The 18,520-nt window shown below is 38.2% G+C and overlaps 1 protein-coding gene across 1 annotated transcript; it reads right to left on the bottom strand.

Moving 5' to 3' along the window:
• Positions 1-1,020: 1,020 nt before the first annotated feature.
• LOC141346750 (3'-5' exoribonuclease HELZ2-like) lies at positions 1,021-17,059 on the bottom strand. The gene is made up of 20 exons (XM_073851701.1): positions 16,482-17,059; positions 16,218-16,401; positions 15,843-15,953; positions 14,435-14,555; positions 13,916-14,306; positions 13,163-13,804; positions 11,620-12,403; positions 11,423-11,498; positions 7,857-11,313; positions 7,680-7,765; positions 7,402-7,545; positions 7,164-7,304; positions 6,878-7,022; positions 6,589-6,705; positions 6,275-6,467; positions 5,977-6,111; positions 5,515-5,724; positions 2,122-2,275; positions 1,633-1,800; positions 1,021-1,314 (listed from the first exon to the last, which is right to left on the bottom strand). Exons 1-20 carry the CDS (start codon positions 17,057-17,059, stop codon positions 1,169-1,171), a joined length of 7,983 nt encoding a protein of 2,660 aa, XP_073707802.1. The 3' UTR covers positions 1,021-1,168.
• Positions 17,060-18,520: the final 1,461 nt, after the last annotated feature.

Here is an 18,520-nt window from a genome sequence, read left to right as displayed (position 1 = left end):
AAAAATGACGTAAGATATTTAGTTTTGTTTCCTCTAAATTAAGTGCATTTTGTTTAAAAGAAGTAAAATTATCTGCCAAGTAAAACAGTCTTGTTTTAAGAATATTTTATTTACCCCACTGTCAGATCATTTTACTTTTTTTCTACAGGTAACATATATATATATATATATATATATATATATATATATATATATATATAAAACAAGACTAAATATCTTGTCATTTTGCGTATCTAGTTAATGCATCTTAATTTAAGAAATTTTAGATATTTTGACTAAAATCACTGAATAAGATACGCCTTTTTTGCAGTGTAAGACTCAAACATGATGAAGAACAGCAACATTAATGAAGAAAAGGCATTTTCATACAGATCTAAACAATCACATTCACATTTTTATTTGTGACTTCAGTTTTAAAATACATTCTGCAGCTCCTGTTGTGCAAATTATGCAAAGAGCTGCACATACAAACATAAATTATTATATATTACATACACAGATTCATTGTTCATATACATAAACAAATAAATACAGAACATCCAGGTACTGCATTACAGTTTTAAACTAAATATGAACAACAGAAAACAATGCAACTGAATAAAAATTATTCAACAACATTTAACTTTTTATATAAACTAGTTACTAATTGCAAATTGCCTTATGATTTGCTTTTTTCATGCTAGGACAGCACCACTAAGTGGTCAAATGTTAACATTGCAATAGTCATCATCTAGTGGTGCTGTTGTGGTAAAATTTAAGCTTGAGGTGAATAAAAATATCCTTCATTTCTAGATTTCATAGTTACATGGACAGAAATGCCACTTTATCTTTTCTTTTTGCTTTTATATATACAGAATTAGTCTTTTTTTTTTTTTACAAATACAATGCAAACATGTATTTTCTTTATTAATTTGTGTTTATGTGTTTAACTTTTACAAAATGTACAAGAATTGCACAAAAATGCTGAAATTAAAATAGATAATATTCCGGTAGTCAAATTTCCAATGATAAAACATATATTTATTTTAATATTTAATAAAAAAGTAATATATACTAAAGTGCTATTTAAGTAATGCATAAATGTGAACGTAGAGTATATAAGTTCACATTTAACACAGCTATAGAACAAAGCAAATGCAGCTACAAAAATAAAACTGCATGAAGCACATCATCTTCTAGCAGTTCTCCTCATTCCCAGACTTATAGTGGGTTTAACTTGGATGTGTCTGGCGGGATTCACAACACATCCTTTCTCCTTATAATGATCCAGAAGTCTTCTCCACAACACACTGCACCGCAGCAAGTTCTCATTACCTGTCAAAATAGCAGAATTAGGGCAATAAAAAAGAGGTTTATTATTATAATGGCATTTGACATATTAACCCTGACCCTATTAACATAAACTGTGAACACAAAAAGATTACGGTAAATGATATCCATATTGTTTTGAAATTGTAATACCCTGATAAGACCTAATAATTCTGGAAATGCTTAAAAAATGTGATGTGTGCATTATTTAGCATTTTTTTAAATAACTAGCAGGTGTTTACAGATCAAATTATTCACACATTATTGACTTCTACAAGCCTGGATTGTTTGTTCATCAGATTCAGAGCAGATGGCATAACTAACCAATGATGCACAGGCCTTCTTGTGCCCTGGTGATGCCCACGTTAACTTGGTGTGGGTCCATGATGAATCCAAGATGATTTAACATCCAGGATTTGGTTGGTTGTGTTTTTAAATCAGATTTGGAACAAGAGCGCACCGTTGACATGAGGACATATTTCCATTCACTTCCTGTGGTCAAACAAAGGAGAAAAGATAAAAAATAATTAATTCAGAAACAATATCTACATGCCATTGTCAAAACATATAATCAGTATGAGTGCCTTAAAATAATATTAATATAATATATAAAGCTAGTAATAAATCTTAATATTAAGCTTCACTTTGTGCCTTAAAAATCATAAAACAACAAAGATTCCTTCATTTTATTTATTTTTGAAAGAGAGCTAAATAATGGTTAACTGTAATGTTCTGTCGTTTAAGATTTAAACATGCTTCTTGATGTTTATTGTGCCACTGTTGTAAGATGACATTTGTTAAAATAGTTATAACCTTGACTTTTCATGATGGTGTTGACCGTGATGTCTCTTATACCCTTATCCAACAGGGACTCCCTAATATTTGACACTTGAGCATTATATGGTGTGAGAATGGCAATGTCCTTTGTCTTTATTCCAGCCTTAGTCAAAAGAATGGCGATCCGCACCTGCAGGAAGATTATTACATTTTGAAATAATTTGACATAATTTTATGATATATTCTTTAGTGGCATTTGGGTGGAATTTAAAACAATATTTTTTTTGTGGCAAAAATAGGTGGGGCTTCGACATTTAAATCACAAGATGGTGTCAATTAGCTATTCTAGCTTGCATGCTAAATAATAAGTCATCATCATGAGCGGTTCTACTCTAGGGTCAGTGGATATTTAAGGCTTAAGGCCGGTTCACACCAAGAACGATGACTATAATTATAAAGATAACGTTCTAAAAATCATTTCAAATTAAAAAGAATAGCAGGGTTCACACCATGACTATGGTGATATCATTGGGATCACTTTCAGAATGTTTTTTTATAGCTGATGAATGCTAAACACTGACAGCTAAACAGACTTATTTCCAATTTAAAGGCCTTGCACATTTGAAATAGCAGTGACATTATAGAGAAGAAAACAGACACTGCACAGCAAACAGAAAAACATACAAATTAGGAATTCAGTGCTAGTTTGGACAACATTGTCTTGCCGTCCTCAAAGTTGCAGCAGAAAAGAATATGTGTTGTTTTTTTACTCCACTATTGGTTACGTTAGAGATTACGCTAGATTCACTGTTTAAATGCATTTGAAACGGGTGCATGCTGAGGACATCTACTGGTTGAAGTCGTGTAGATGCATCAAAAACAGACAGTTATTGTTCACTGGTGCAAATATACTTCCCTTTTGAACACTCACTTCATGTTGTGTATGGGTTGTCTCCTTTTTTACCCTGCTCTGAAACCTGATTTGTTCACGTTTGTGTGGCTGCACAATTCAAAAAACGCTTTAGTATGCCAGAAGGGGTGGAGCCGACCTCTATATAAGTAGGCTTGCAGCACCATTTCAACAGAATCTTCTGCTTCGGTGATGAGGATCATGTCTTTGCTGACTCTGCCAGAAGCCGAAGCAAGAAGCTCAGCTGATTCGCCGCCACCGTGGTCGAAGAGGAAGAGGAAGACCAGCTCCCTCTGCAGCCATCCAGCATCCTAAAAGAGTGTGGCTCGTGCAAGGATACCTTGCATGAGACAGACAGGCACAGTGAGTGTGTTATCTTTCTTGGCAACGCCCATGCTGAGGCTGGGCTCGCTGGAGGGGTGTGCTCTCATTGCAAGAGTATGTCTCATATTTTTCAATGAAGGTGGTCCCACCCACTCTGCTCTCCCGTTTCCTTTCTCTCCTAAGAGAGGCCGCTCTCCAGGCCGCGTCTTGTCTAAGGCTGTGGAGGATCTGGGCCTCATGTGGTTGGTTCCGGAAGAGCCCTCCAATGGGCTATTGGATGAGTGGTTCCTGCCAGGACACCACCGGCCATCCTCTCGCTAAAGACCCGCCACGTTCTTGCCTGCAGTTCACGAGGAACTTACCAAGACGTGGCGTTCCCCTTTCTTGGCCCGAGTAAATCCTTTGACGTCCGCAGCTCTTACCATTATTGACGGTGCTGAAGAGAAGGGTTTCAGCAAGCTGGTGGGGGTCAATCTGGCATCCGGCTCCTGGTCAGTCACAGAGCAGTGTCTGCATATCAACTGCCTCAAGTTACTGGCGATTTTTCTAATCCTGAAAACCTTCCTACCAGCCTTAAGAGAGCATCACATCCAGGCTGATACTCATACAGTTCAGAAAATGCAGTCTGTCTTCGGGAGGTCAGAGGTGGACCTCTTTGCCTCAGAAGATATCTTTCACTGCCCAACTTATTTCTTGATGCAGCGAGACGCTCTGGCCCATGACTGGCCCAGTGCTCACCTATACCCCTTTCTCACGGTAGCCCTGCTTTCTCAGGTCATCAAACAAGTCAGGACGATGCAAAGCTCAGTCCTCCTGGTAGCTTTGCTGTAGAGGAACCAAGCCTGGTTCCCCGAGTTAATGCAGCAACAGTTCTGTGGCCAATAGCTCTAAGAAGAGACCTGCTCTCACAGGCGAAAACCATGATTTGGCATCCCTGAGAGCCAGAGTTGTGGAGCCTTCATGTTTGGAGCCTCAACGGGGGCCTGTTGCTAAAGACCTGCAACTCTCTGAGGCTAGAGCACCATCTTCAAGGGGCCGCTATGATCCTAAATGGTCAGTTTTTTTAATGACTGGTGTTCCGCATGAAGCCTGGACCCGGTCTCTTGTGACGTGCTGACCTTTTTACAGGAGATGTTGAATAATGGATGGGGCTTTCCACACTCAAGGTTTATGTGACAGCTATGGCAGCGAATCATTCCCTTGAAGCTGGCCGATCTGTCAGCAGACACAATCTAACCGTTAAGTTCGGAGATTGAATCCTCTTCCAGTGCCAGTCTGGAATTTGTCGACAGTCCTTTTCGAACAACTCTGTTTAGAGCTCTTTTTAGCACTCCCCAGCGTAGACAGTGAACAGGATCCTAATGTTCTCTGCCCTGCAAGGGCTTTGAGAGTTTACTTGGAGTGCTCCAGCCAGTTTAGAGAGTCGGAGCAGCTTTTTGTTGGCTTTGGAGGCTGCAGATTACAAAGCAAAGGCTTTCTCACTGGATAGTTGAAATCATAGCCTTGACTTACCCCTTGGCAGGCTTGCAGTGCACTATAGGTGTGAGGGCCCATTCCACTCGAGGAATGGCCTCCTAGTGGGCCTGGTCCAGCGGGATTGCTATTGATGAGATTTGTGCGGCCACCGGATGGCCGTCGCCATTCACATTTGCAAGATTTTATAATTTGGCAGTCCCAGGTCAGCAGGCATGGGTTCTGTCTGTTTAACTTGCCTTTTCCCCCCTTGTAGGTGTAAACGGTTGCTTCTAAGGCCTTCAGCTGTGCTTGGGACCTACTTAGCCAATATTCTTGGGTGCCCTTTACTAAGAGCATTGAGATTGGGCTCGCAGAGCAAGTCGTTCTGTTTATGCTCATAGCACGGCATAATTGGATTTGTTCTAAGATTACATAAGTAACAGAGCATTATGGTTGTCATTATAGTTATCGTCATCGTTCTTAGTGTGAACGGGCCTTTAGTACAGATGTATCTGGATCCATCCTAATAATAAATAATGTAATGATATACTGAATGCTACACAATGTAGAAGTGAAAATATCTTAGGTTTATAATCTTAAATGGTAGTTTCTTCTTTTTATAAACAAACAAACACAACTGTACCAACAGCAACCTTCAAAATGAAAGAACCCCAAAATTTACCATATTTACCATATAGCCCAAACTATTTATTATTTAATGTACTACACTTCTCTCTTACCACTTCTTCTGCCTCCTCCAAATTTGCTTTAGAATTTACATTCCCCCGTTCAGTCGAGACCACCAGACTTTTCTCCTTTCCTTCAACATGGCCAAAAACTATACATGTTTGCCTTGATGAAGTAAGAAAAAGCTTTGGTTTGGTTGATGTATTAGTTTTTAACTTTCCACCATAGAACTCCTTAGATGGAAATTCACAAATGTCTTCTTGCTGTAAGACACAAAATATGCAATGAAGAAATTTGAATATGAATGAAATAAAACTTAAAAAAAGAACTACTGCTATTTAATTGATTAGATCATATTATTACAGTAATACTATTACTGTGTAAAAACTGTATATATAAATAGAAAAAAATGAAACAATTCGTAGACTATAGATTATCTTAAGCATAGAACTGTGACAAACAGAAATGATTAGAAACAAATACAGTATTAAAGCTATATTTTAATAATTTATTACCATTCTGTACTGAGTGTCAAGCATGAGTGCTTTCTCCATGTAGCGTTCAAAAAGAGATTTACTCATTCCCAATCGCTCCACAACTTCACAGTGGACTACAGGTTGCAGCTGCTTATGATCGCCCAGAAGAACAATCTACAACGTGAAATTAGAATGATATTTAGAACCTAGAAGTGGATTTAATAGTAGTGCATTTTGCAGTCTTTGTTTAATGTAAATATAATAAAATTAACTATGTTAATATGCCAATATCCAAATTTAAGTGTTTGTGTCTCAAGAACAACATTTGTAATGATACCTGCTCAGGCTTATGAGCCACTAGGGGAATAAAGGCTTCAGGTTCAGTTGCCATAGCACATTCATCAATGACGATCTGTTTGAAGTCGAGGACTTTAGCTAAGGTAGGGTTTGAGGCTGCTGTGCAAGTGCACAAGATGACATCATGCTGCAATAATTCATGTTCTCGAGCCTCTTGAAGTTTGTCTTTGTAGCTTTAAAAAAAATGTTTTTTTTTTTCTTTAAATTTGCTTTTCATTTCTGTGAAATTATGTCCAAACTATTTCTAACAAACAAGAAACAGTACCATAGAACCAAAAAGAGAGCCATACATACAGTTTTTTTTCTTCATCAGTGAATGAATCTCCTCTTCTAATTTTCATATCAAAAGCTAATATTTGTGTGGAATTTGGGTTGCCATCCTTTCGAATCAGGTGGTGTAGTGCAATGGCACTAACAATACAACAACAACAACAACAACAACAACAACAACAACAACAACAACAACAACAACAACACATCTGTTAGTGAAAAGCAAAGTTTAGGTATGTAAACACACACATATTACATTGGCGGTTATTACTACATCTAAATAAGTGACAGATGGACAGTATTTGGCACATACCTAAGCTCTGTGTTGGGTTTTTCTCCTCTTTTAGAATTGCGTGACATCTTCAGATTGCAGCCTGGGTAAGGGAACTCCAAAATCTCCATCTGATGACTGTAGACTCTGAGAGGTCTAAGTTGATTTTGAAGTTTTAGGAGATGACCTGCAACACATTCATATAAACAGTTTAAGTTGCAGTGATCCCTGGTCAGGTAATCTTTTAAAAGTGAATTGTCTAACTCTTGCTTCACTAGTGACACCAAACTGATCAAATGGATAATAATCGGCTACACAGAAAATTTACCTGCAACAACATCAACAGATTTATTTGAGGGGCCACAGTACAGAACAGCTCTCTTCTTCTGTGAATTGTTGGCAGGAAGCTGTTGGAAATTCTTGAGCAACCAGTACACAATATGGACACCAACAACAGTTTTTCCAGTCCCTGTGAAAATTCACAACAATAATATAGAAGGGAAGGACTGAAAACTACAATAGCCTGAGACCAAAGAAACCAAAGAAAGTCCAAAAATATCTCTGACCTGGTGGGCCTTGGATAAGAGTGAACTTGTTGGCCAGTGCTTCTCTTATAGCTTTATACTGACTGTTGTTTAGATCAGAAAACCCAGAAGGGAGATAATTGTCAATCTCAAACCTGGTTGGCATCTGCTTTGAAATGTGAGGTCCTTTGAGGAGATTTAGTGTAGACTTAGTTAAACTACATTTGAAGAGACCATTTTGAAAATCATGGCTAGGAAATTAGTTCTGACAGTTTGAAATACAGACATGCAAGATGTTAAAAAGAGACAGTCTTTAGTACCTTCTTTGTTGATACTTCCACCAATAGCTATAGTTTTTACAAGCCGGTTAGCTTTGGTGAGACTAGTAATTGCATTTTCTTTGCGCCTGCAAAAGAAATTAAACAAAATTATAATTGATAAAGGATACATTTAGATAACATTTAGTGTGCTATAGTGTCTACAATTTGTAGTCTTACACATCTGGCAGAAGCTTTGGAATCAGCTCCAGAGTAAATCTTGTCCTCTCAGAGAATATTTCTTCAGGAATCTTTGCCATGGGCATGTGGTTAATCTGAAAATCAATTTGTAAATTATTTGGTTCTTTGGAGTCAGTTTCTTCGACTTCTGTAATTATGCCATGAGCCACCCAAGTGACAGAAGGAATATCCATGAGAGCTGTGGACTGAGAGTTTTCCAGAAGGGGACTACTCTGACTTTGGTGAATCTTAGTTCGAATGCAGAGGAAACTGTTCTTAAGGTCACATTCAATGGACCACTGAGATTTTTTGTCAAGTGGGAGGAGAAAAAAACCATGAAGCTTCTTTTTATGAGAGTTTTCCCATTTTAAGGCTGCATCTTCAATAAGAATGTTCTCATTTTCTGTCACAGCATTGGAGGCTGACTCCATTTCACACATGGGTTTCCATATTGCCTGATAATCCATGTATGTCATGTATGAATTCTTTGATGAGTTGAATGCATATTTTGAAAAACACTTGATGGGATCTTTCACATGCTCCAAACAAATCTCAAATTTTGGATGCACAACAAACAGCTGAATTGCTGGTGTCATTAGTCCTCTAGCAGTGGCTGTACCTAGCTGCACTTCGACCGCCTCACCTGGCTTTATTCTCAGCCACAGTTCAGCATAATGCTCAGCATGCATGGGATCAGATTTTTCTGAACTTGTAGCATTTCTCAGTGTTTCCTGGAATTGTCCTGCATTGACTCTTGAGCTGACATCAAGCTCCTCAATCAGGGGAAAAAATCTGTCCCAATTTTCTTCTTTAAGAGCAGCTGCTAGGCATCTCCAGGTCCTTGTGGAGACATAGGCCATGACTGAGTTTGGATTTTGCTGTTTTACTTCAGAAAGGATGTTAGGATTGCTGAATGAATATATCCTTCGCTCCCATTTCAAGGTCATGCAGTTGTTAGTTTCATCAAACTTTGGTTGATCTGCCAACTGAAGATCCCTGTACATAACGTCTACGTTTTTTGATATAGAGGTTCTGTTGAGTGGGAAGAATAATCTGAAGTTTGTCCCTGACGGATTGAGTTCCGCAATGTAGGCCACCTTCTTTTTGCTTTGGGTTGAGAGTTGTAATGCCAAATGTAGAGCACAAGATTGCCTCTCATATGCTGACTGTTGGTTGTTTTTCCTGGAAAATTCCTGACAAGACAGGTCAATGTCATGAGCTTTGTACCTAACCTTTTTCTTGTCATTTACAGAATGAAAAAGGCGCTGCACAATGACATCTACATACCGGCGGATTGGAGACGAGGCCCAAGTATAGCTGTCAAGATCTAGATCATAGTGCCCAATTCTTGAGACATGTGATGAGTTTGAGCGCAGAAAGCATGCTTTGTGAAACAGTCTCCTAAATGCAATAGCAAAAGGAAGAAGTTGGGGGTGAATCTCATCAGTTGCAATAAAGTCAATTATTTTGTAGATATTTTTCTGCTCTGCTGCTGTCTTCAAGCATCTCAAAACAGATTTTAATATGGGGAAGGTTTCAGAATCAGAAATGTCATTCTGAGGGTTTGGCATGCCTGCGCGGTGGTTATTCAGTTCATGAGATGTATGTTCACACTCATGAACTCGACTTGAGAAGCGAACAGAAAGTGGAATCAAGGAGGTATTTTTGTCAAAAAGGTCAGTAAGCTTTTCACTCTTTGGCCTGTCCTGGCATCTCAGGGGAGTTATGCTCCTAGTTCTTTCATTAAACAAAAGGTGTTCAGCAACCATGTGGTTAAACATGATCATCAGCTCTTCCACCATCTGGTGAGATTGTCTTCTACCGAGAGCTACATCCTCATCTGGCGCTTTGTAGCACCAGTCATCCAATTTCCTTAATTTCCTGTGGACCTCAGCAAAGGTCCATGCTTTCACAAGGCAGGCTTCAAGCGAGTCAGAATGGTGATGATTTTCAATGATGTTCTCAGCTTCATCATAGGAATATTGCTTCTTGGAGCGAATGACAGACTTCCAAAATGATCTTTCCTTTATGCAGTGTGTCTTAGTATCTACTTGAATTATCAAGGAGATGGCTCGTCTGTCGTGGTTAGGGATTAAGCTGAAAAAATGTGTACTCAGTTCGTTAGGGAACATGTGTATTGGCTCATTTCCACTGGGATAAAATGTAGTACACAGCTGTCTTGCATATTTGTCCAGTCCACTGTCTTTAGGCACAAAACTTGCAACATCAGAAATGTGAACTCCTATTTCATAGCACTCACCTAAATCTCGTACACTGATTGCATCATCAAGGTCTTGTGAATCGGCAGGATCAATAGTAAATGTTGGGAGCATGCGGAAATCTTTTCGTCCCTTATCAAATAAATTGAGCCCTTGGATGTCTTGCACCTGTATTCTCAAAGATGAAGAAAGTGTTCTCCTCAACTGGAACTCTACGTCAAGAATCTTCAGTCCGTCTTTTAGAGTTGTTATTTTTGGAAACACTTCCACAACAATCCCCAAGGGACATCGGGAAAACTTCCTCCACTTAAGGACTTTGACAACAAAGAGATATTTTCTGTGTGTCTCCTCATTTATTTTGATAAACTTCTTTATTTTGTGGTTCTCTGGATTTCTTACAGCAATATTGTCTGGTTTGTCCTTTGAAAATGGTGTGTAGATTTTGGTGATGCATTTGTTGATGGGTGTCATCACTTGATTGTCATAGCTTTCAATGGTGCAGACAAATTCTTTGACAGTATCTGCACTTTCTAAGATGTTGATTACTTTTCCCATAGGAGGATTTGATGTCTCACTCAGGATCTCCACTGTTACCTTGTCTCCAGGGAAGGCCTGTCCAATATTCTCTCTACCCATGATACTGATTCTCTGAGTGGGCTCGTCAAGTGGTCTAGCATAAGCTCTATGAAAACTCTTTATGACCAGCTCACAGTGTTTATGTGTTGAAGAGTTAGTCAACAGTCGCTCTTCATCTACTTCTGCAGTTTGGTTGCAGACACTACTGACAAATTGCTCGTGGTGAAAAACTGGAAACAAGCCTTCCTCTGTCAGTGGAACATTGATGTCTTTGCCGTCATCGAGAAGCTCTTGAAGTATTGGGTCTTCCATGTCTGGTATTTCTGATGTAGTTGATTCACTATCGCTGCTGTCTTCATTCTTACTGCAGAGCTCAGAAATCTCAAGGAGATCTTGTTTCAGAGAATCCAAAGTAAAGTCATGGGCACTTCCCTTGTTGATGCAATCCTCTATGTACGATCTCCATAGTCTCCAGCACATACCGAACTGTTGGCAAGAAAGTGCAGCTGCATCTCCAACAACAAAAATTTGGGATTGGGCTCTTGTCATAACTGTGTTCAGCACTCGCATGTCATTGAAAAACTCAAGACAGGTCCGGTCCGTCTCCAATAGGCTGTCCTTGGTGTGCACAGTGGAAATCACTATTACTCTGAACTGTTTTCCTGCAAAATATGGGAAAAGGCACCATGCTCTGTAAATCACTAGTGAATAGTAGTGTGTTTGTACATAATTATGGCATATTATTACATTTGAGAAATGAAACATTTTTACCTTGAACATTTTCTGCATTCTCCACAGTGAAACGGGGTAGTCTAAGCTGACCCAGTCTTTGCCTGATTTCCAACACCTGAAGCACAAAAGAGGCAAAAGTATCTGGTATAAACACACATAAATGAATTTGATACAACAGCAGAATGCTACTAATAAAAAGCATAATATAAATTGGTAACTGTCAATAGGCTCGATACCTGTCTGCCTTGAGAAAGGACACAGACCGATTCTGGATCTTTATCACCCCACTCTTGAGGCCATTTCTTCATTATTCCTTGCACAATGTCAACAACGCTTTGAATTTGTTCCGCATTAAACCAGGACATACTTGTTGGGTCCAAACGGCATTCTCCTCTTACATGATGGAACTGCAAAGCATGCTGTTGTGGATGAGGAGACACATTTCCTCTGGCTTTGATCACATCACTCTTTCCCACATAAAAATGTGTTGATACAAAATCCACAATGTCTTTTGTGGAACGGTAGTTTTCAGTGAAAATGATTCGGCTTTGTTTAGCAATGTCACTGTTTTCTGCTTGGTAGTAATAGAAGAGCCGATTGAGCAGGGTGTGTTCTGAGCATTTGTCTTGTCTCACAGAGAAGAGCTTGGGTCCCATCTGCATGTGATCTCCTGCTAAAACAACACATGTGTTTTTACCTGCTAATCCCAGTGCCATAAGAGCCTCACACTCCAACATCTGTGACGCTTCGTCTATCAGAATGTGGCTGAAGTAGTTTTCAGGGAGCTTCATGTCATGGAAGAAACGAGCTAGCGCAGTTGTTGTTATGATGATTCTCTTGGAATCCAAAACAGCTTTATCAGGAAACTGATCGTCATCTCTGGATAAATGGCAGTACTGTATAGTGATGCTATCAGTAGATCTAAGATTGCTTTCCTTTGCCTTGATTCTCAAAGGTTTGGCTTCAGGGTGAACAGTTGCATATGCATGGAAGTGACCTTTTACATAAAGATCAGCAGAACTGTAACAAGAAAAAAGAGAAATAACTGTAGCTTATAATGACTCCATTAAACAAATAAAATTACAGACACACTCGTTTCAAAATGACACTGCCTTCAAAGTATGCATTTGATCAGTTTAAGCATTCCCTGGGAATCAATGTTATGACCTGGCTATTGCTTGCACCTTGCCCTACTGTTTAAGCCAGAGGAATGCAGTTTAAAAATGTACATAAAAAAGCCATTTTCCTGTTTAAATAACTGTGCTGTGTTTTGGATGTTGGTGTGCCAGTGTTGCCACAACACTTTTTAACTTGGCTAGGCCAGAAAAAAAAGCACTAACCAGCATGGAAATTCATATTATTCTGAGATTGAAGTTTCGAGAGTAAAACTATGAAGTGTCACTGAATTCACTCTTTGCTTAGAGTTTGATTGACAGGCAATCTGACCAATCATAATCCCGAATCCACCATTATGTCTGACAAACAAAACAGACAGGACTGTTGGTAGATTAATGTACGTTGACATTAATGTATATTTCATGCTATAACTAGTAGTAAAGTGCGATTGGTGCTTGAACTGAGACGCTACAGTGATCTTGAGACATTGTTTCATACCAAAAGTATCTTTTTCTGTCTTGCACATTGAACACTGTCAGTGACCTCTTTGCTCTGCAATGATTTATCACTGCGTAAGAATGTGATGTGCGGCGTGAGAGTTTCATGGCTAGTTGACATAGGAACAGTATTAGTCTTTTTGAAGGGTCAATTGTGATGCCTTACCTGTTTGTGTGTGTGCAAATCAGGATTTTGTTCTGTGGTTGCTGCACAAGAGCCTGGGTCATCTTTGCAAGAGTTTGAGTTTTCCCTGTTCCAAATGGTCCATAAATCAACAAAGGTGGGATGCTGTTTCTGTTGCCTGTTACACCCAGAACAAAGTTCATTGCTGCTTGCTGCTTCTCATTTAACTCTCCTGTACATGACTGGGAAGAAATACAGAACTTGCTGTTTTTAAGGTCAGGTAAGGCTTTGTCTAAGTTTGGGAGATCATCAATGGCCTTGTGCCTCTCGCAGAACCACAGACGATTTAGCTGGAACTGGACTTCCATCTCACATTGCTGTCCATTCTGCAGGTTCAAATCAGTGCAGCATTGTTTGGAAAGCTGCAATACTATTTGTGTCTCATTGGAAGCATCCTTCAAAAATTCTGCCTCGTAAACACGCCCAAGATAATCATTGTTATTCATAACGCGAACAAGAGATCTGATAGCGTGTCTTTTCACTATGAAACATTGAGGAGCATCAGGAGTGAGTGAGTGAGACAGAGGCACAGCAGCAAGAAGTGTCCCAGGATAAGCCCATTTCAAACCAAACCTGTCATCAGACAGGTCATTTTGCAACTGTGCAATCCCTCGTAGATTCAGCCTGGAAATATTTTGGGACAGGGAGAGAACATTAGAATTGTTATCAACTGTCAAGTATTGGATTTAGACCTAAGAAATATAAAAACATATATATATATATATATATATATACCTGGCAAGAAGTTCACTTTCTACTTTTTCCTCCTGATATAAAAAACTGTGCATGCTGTGTTTGTAATTCTCGTGGTTTATCAAACTGCTCATCTGGTCTGTCGTGATGAGCTTGTATCTGTTCAGTAGCTTTTTCTCTGCCTCTTCTCTTTCAACAAAAGGAATGATTTCCAGGCTCTCCTCATTCCAGAGCTCAAGATTCCTGGTAGACTCTGGTTTTTCTAACAGAATCTCAGGTGCTGGGGAAGTGACTGGTGTTACCTTACACTCCTTCTCTCCAACTCTGACCTTAATTTTTTGTCGTAGTACGGGTCTCGTGTTGAAGTCAAACACTACCCATTGCTCATACAAACCTGAATGGTCAGATCTGAAGAACACAGTGATTTTATATTCTGCAGAAACAAATCAGAATTTAAGTGAAAGTGATTTGTGTGCGTTGCAGTTCAACAATTACTAAGTATTAGTAAAATCATGTCGTAAGGTTTATTTAAGGGTTTTGTAAGAAATAGCCAATCTTCACCTGTTTGGTTCTTTTTAAACAAAGCACTAGTGGAGTATGTCTGTTCCTTATTAGTGTCTTTGCTGAGGCTGAATTTCGCCCCCAGTTCCTGTCTGAGTAGAGCAACAACTTCTAGAGGTTCCTGAAGGGATTTAACTCAGAAGATCAGCATCATTGCAGTGGCTATTCTACACTACTGACTCACACTTACAGCTGTCTAAAAATGTTACATAGGTGCTTGGCAGATTACAGACCTAAAAAAAAACTGTATTATGTATTATACTTGTTAAAGGGGTCCTATTATGCTCTTTTACAAAGTCTTTATTTTATTTTGGGGTGCACTAGAACATGCTCTCATGCTTGGTGGTTCAAAATACACATTATTTTTCACATAATTTACATTATTACAATAGCGTTCCCCCAGGCTGGCACAAATGGCTCGATTATTTCCAGGTTTGATGAAGGGTCCGCCTTCCAAAAAACGAAATGTGTTGTGATCGGTTAGCAGCCAACAGTTTAGATGGCATTTCGATCCTGCCACGCCCCTTTCCAAAGCAGGAAGATCTGTGTACAACTGCACAAGCTAGATTAAAGTGATTTTTATGTTTGTAATATGGATATTGTTCTTACAAAAAGACATCGGATCGCTAAAGAGGCTTTTACTGATCCCCCTGGAGCCATGTGAGGCACTTTTTTTTTATTATGGATTGACTTGTCGATGCCGTTGTAAAGCTTGGGAGTGCCAGGATTATTTTTTATATAACTCTGATTGCATTTGCCTGAAAGAAGGAAGTCATATACACCTACGATGCATGGAGGGTGAGTAAATAATTCACTACAGTAGTGTTAGTCCTATCGTCAGCCTGCGAGATCGCAGTACATGATATTATCATTTTTGTGCAACTTTTTTCAATTATTTACATGTCTGAAACCAGCTCTAGGATAAGGCTAATGAAGCGATCTACACTGTATAATGAATAAATCTCTTACCACACACTGTACACGTCAATGGCGCAGCTCCAGCACAGCTACTGAAGCAGGTTGCGGACACTTTAGTCAATGCTGTTCGTTGTAGTTCTTGAAAAGGGATTTTTAAAAAAACGAAATATCTCCCTTTGAGGTGGACTTTGAGATTTGTAACTCTGTAGATGTTTTTTATGCCCAAACATACACACCACACACTGGCTAAAATTCAAAAGTGAAAAAGCATGATAGAAACCCTTTAATAAACAGGCAAAAAAGTTTGACAATAGCTTAACTGATCAATAAATATAAACCACTGCTGAGTGGAACCCCATAGAGTAATTCTTAAAACTAAGTTCAAATGTAGTAGTATTCTTAGTAACTAAAATATTGCAACTTTTTCATAACAATTTTTACTATTTTGGAAATTAAAAGACAAATGTTTGTATATGTGTTAAATACAAACCTTAGAAATAATGGTAAAATTCCATGTACACTGCATTCCTTTTTTCCTTACATAGACACTGTCTATATCTGGGTCACAGCTGATTGAAACATCAGGAAGGGTGTCACTGATCTGCAGGAATATTGATTCAGTCAATGTTTATGACATTTTAAAAAGCAACTGTAAAACAATTATATTCAAGCTTTGCTTGTAAATATATAATTAATAAATTAGCATGAGCTAATAAAATATATTTAATAGCATACTGTATATAACACAAGGTCCAAATTAAATGCAAATAGCAATGCAAAGTGTCAAAGATTAGACGTACATCTGTCAACTTTTGGTGTTACTAACTAATGAAACACATTGTTCATTACTGAATTGCCCACTTACGATCGTTTTCTTGTCATTGCTGTGTCTGTATTCCTCCAAAAGTCTGTCCTGATAGGACAGTAGACCCCTCTCTGCTGCATCCCTGGCTCTTTTTCGTGAAGCCTTGATTCGCTTCTGCCATTCACAAAGTTCTTCTTGACTGTGTGCCTTTGTGCAATTATCGCCATACTCGCATATCAGTGATCTATGGGAGAACGTTTTATAGGCTGCTTTAACTTTGATACAAGCAAGCATCTAATTCCATGTCACACTTCACATAAATACCTTCCACACAATTTCAGGTCCTTGTGTGTTGGTGGATCACGATATTTCCAAGACTGAGAGGTATCGTCAAAGATCAGTCTTCTGTGCTTCACAGTGAAACAGTGGTTCATCAGTTCCTCGGCCGTAGGGAGGTGGACTTGACATAATGTACAGGCAAACTGTCTTCTTTTCTTTTGAGACTTTGACTGCAGTGTCCCTTGGGTTTGTTTGATCATATTGACAATCTGAGAAATAGTCAGTTTTTCATTCTTCATAATGTTCCATAGTGCTGCTTCCTCTGAGCACCTAGCAAAGGTACATCTGCTTCCATGCTGCTTGCATCCTGTTTCTTTAGTGTAGTACCAACAAACAACATACTTGCGAGGTCTGGGGCGGCTTGGCCGGGGGGCAACAGGTCTCCACTTTGAATTTTTACCTTTTCGCCTGATCAGTAAGATGCCTTCTGAACAATCATGGATGACCTGGCTAAGCGAGTATAAAATCTCATTGTGTTTCGTACAGCATTTACTACATCTGACACACAGATGGAACCTCTTTTTTAACGTTTGAAGAACTTGATGATTTTCTGCAAGAGCCATGTTTTTTAGAAGACATGAAATCCCTATGAAAAGAAGTCATTTGCAATTAGAAAAAGATTTCGCAATGTCTATTTACAACTTTTTGGGTTATTTTTTCTATATCTAAATTATGCATTCTAATTTGATCAGTTAACTTTTTCAGCCTTCAGACTTATTAAACATTAGCTTTAAGCATAGGCGCCCACGAGCGAGCGCCCACGGAAATGATTGAACCCCCACAGAAAAACACAAGATAGTCTCCCTTCATTTTAACCAATAAGAAAAGGATTGCAGCTTTTACAACTTTATTCTCTATTATTTATTTGTTTCAATTTGCAAGATATATTTGGTGTATTGAATTCATCAAATGCACCATCAAACAGAGTTTTTTTTTTACTCTAGAAAAAAAAAAAAAAAACTAAAAACTAACACCCAGCAATTGGGGCCATCTATGGCTGCAAGGAACATATCTTTACATACAGCAATTAATGGTTTTATAAAAGGCATGGTAATAAAATTAGCCTGCAAACATACAATACATTTAAATTTATGCAATACATTTAAATGCTAAAACAATATATAAGAGCTGTTATGGCACAATAAGCACAATCCACACAAATACTTGATTAAACTAAACACTTTATAAGAATAACTTCACGTTTGGTTTCTTTTTTAACCTAAAAGAGATTTTGTAATAATTCATTCATGCTTTATGACCTTCTTTCAGCTGTGTAACATGAAATGAGATGTTTATCAGAAATAAAAAAAAATAGTACCTATTAAAAAGAAGCAATTAGAGTAAACAGTGATTAGAAATCCACAGATAGCAATTTTAATTTTAAGGTTTTTTATTTTTATTTATTTATTTTTATTTTTTTGCAAAGCTTCATGAATTATTATCCACTACAATAATATTTTGTGCGCAAATGAATCGGTCAATATGAAATAGTAATGAATAGCATAATTTTACCTTATATTTTATTTTCCATCCCAGTGGTTTTCTGCTATGTCAAGATCTTCCTGTAACACTGGATGTTTCAGCGGTTCTCAGTGTCATGTGTATCTAGAGGTGTTTAAACAATTTATAGAGATGTTGTTGACCGATACTGGATAAGCCATTCCCTTTCTAGAATTAAAATATAACTTTCCTTGTCCAGGACTTGTACTGAACAGTGCAAATGCAGATTCAGCTTACTGTTTCAATACTCATATAAACCATAGGAAAGAAACAGACAAAGCTACAAACAACTTTTAATGCAAGCTGTTTCCTACTAGACTTTTAAAAGGACACTGAAACATACAAAACTATGACATTTTACTGTTACTATTATCCTTACAAGCAAATTTAAATGTTTTTAATTCAAAAACATCCCCTGCACAGTAATATTAAATTGATACTCACTTGGAAGAAATTCTATAAACCACAGCACTAGGAAATACAAATAGATCTATGCTGAGCATTGTTTCAAAAACAAGCAAGAC

The sequence above is a fragment of the Garra rufa genome, chromosome 12 (assembly GCF_049309525.1).
Source record: "Garra rufa chromosome 12, GarRuf1.0, whole genome shotgun sequence".
In the NCBI taxonomy this organism is placed as follows: domain Eukaryota; kingdom Metazoa; phylum Chordata; class Actinopteri; order Cypriniformes; family Cyprinidae; genus Garra; species Garra rufa.
Note: the sequence above shows the minus strand (reverse complement) of the source record. Positions and strands in the feature narration are given on the sequence as shown.

Coding starts and splice junctions, on each gene's coding strand:
- LOC141346750 (XM_073851701.1), bottom strand. CDS start 17,059: ATGGCTCTTGCAGAAAATCATCAAGTTCTTCAAACGTTAAAAAAGAGG. Junction 7,766..7,856: donor CCAAAGCTTCTGCCAGATGT/GTAAGACTACAA, acceptor TTTCTTTTGCAG/GCGCAAAGAAAATGCAATTA. Junction 6,112..6,274: donor TGGCTCATAAGCCTGAGCAG/GTATCATTACAA, acceptor TTCACGTTGTAG/ATTGTTCTTCTGGGCGATCA.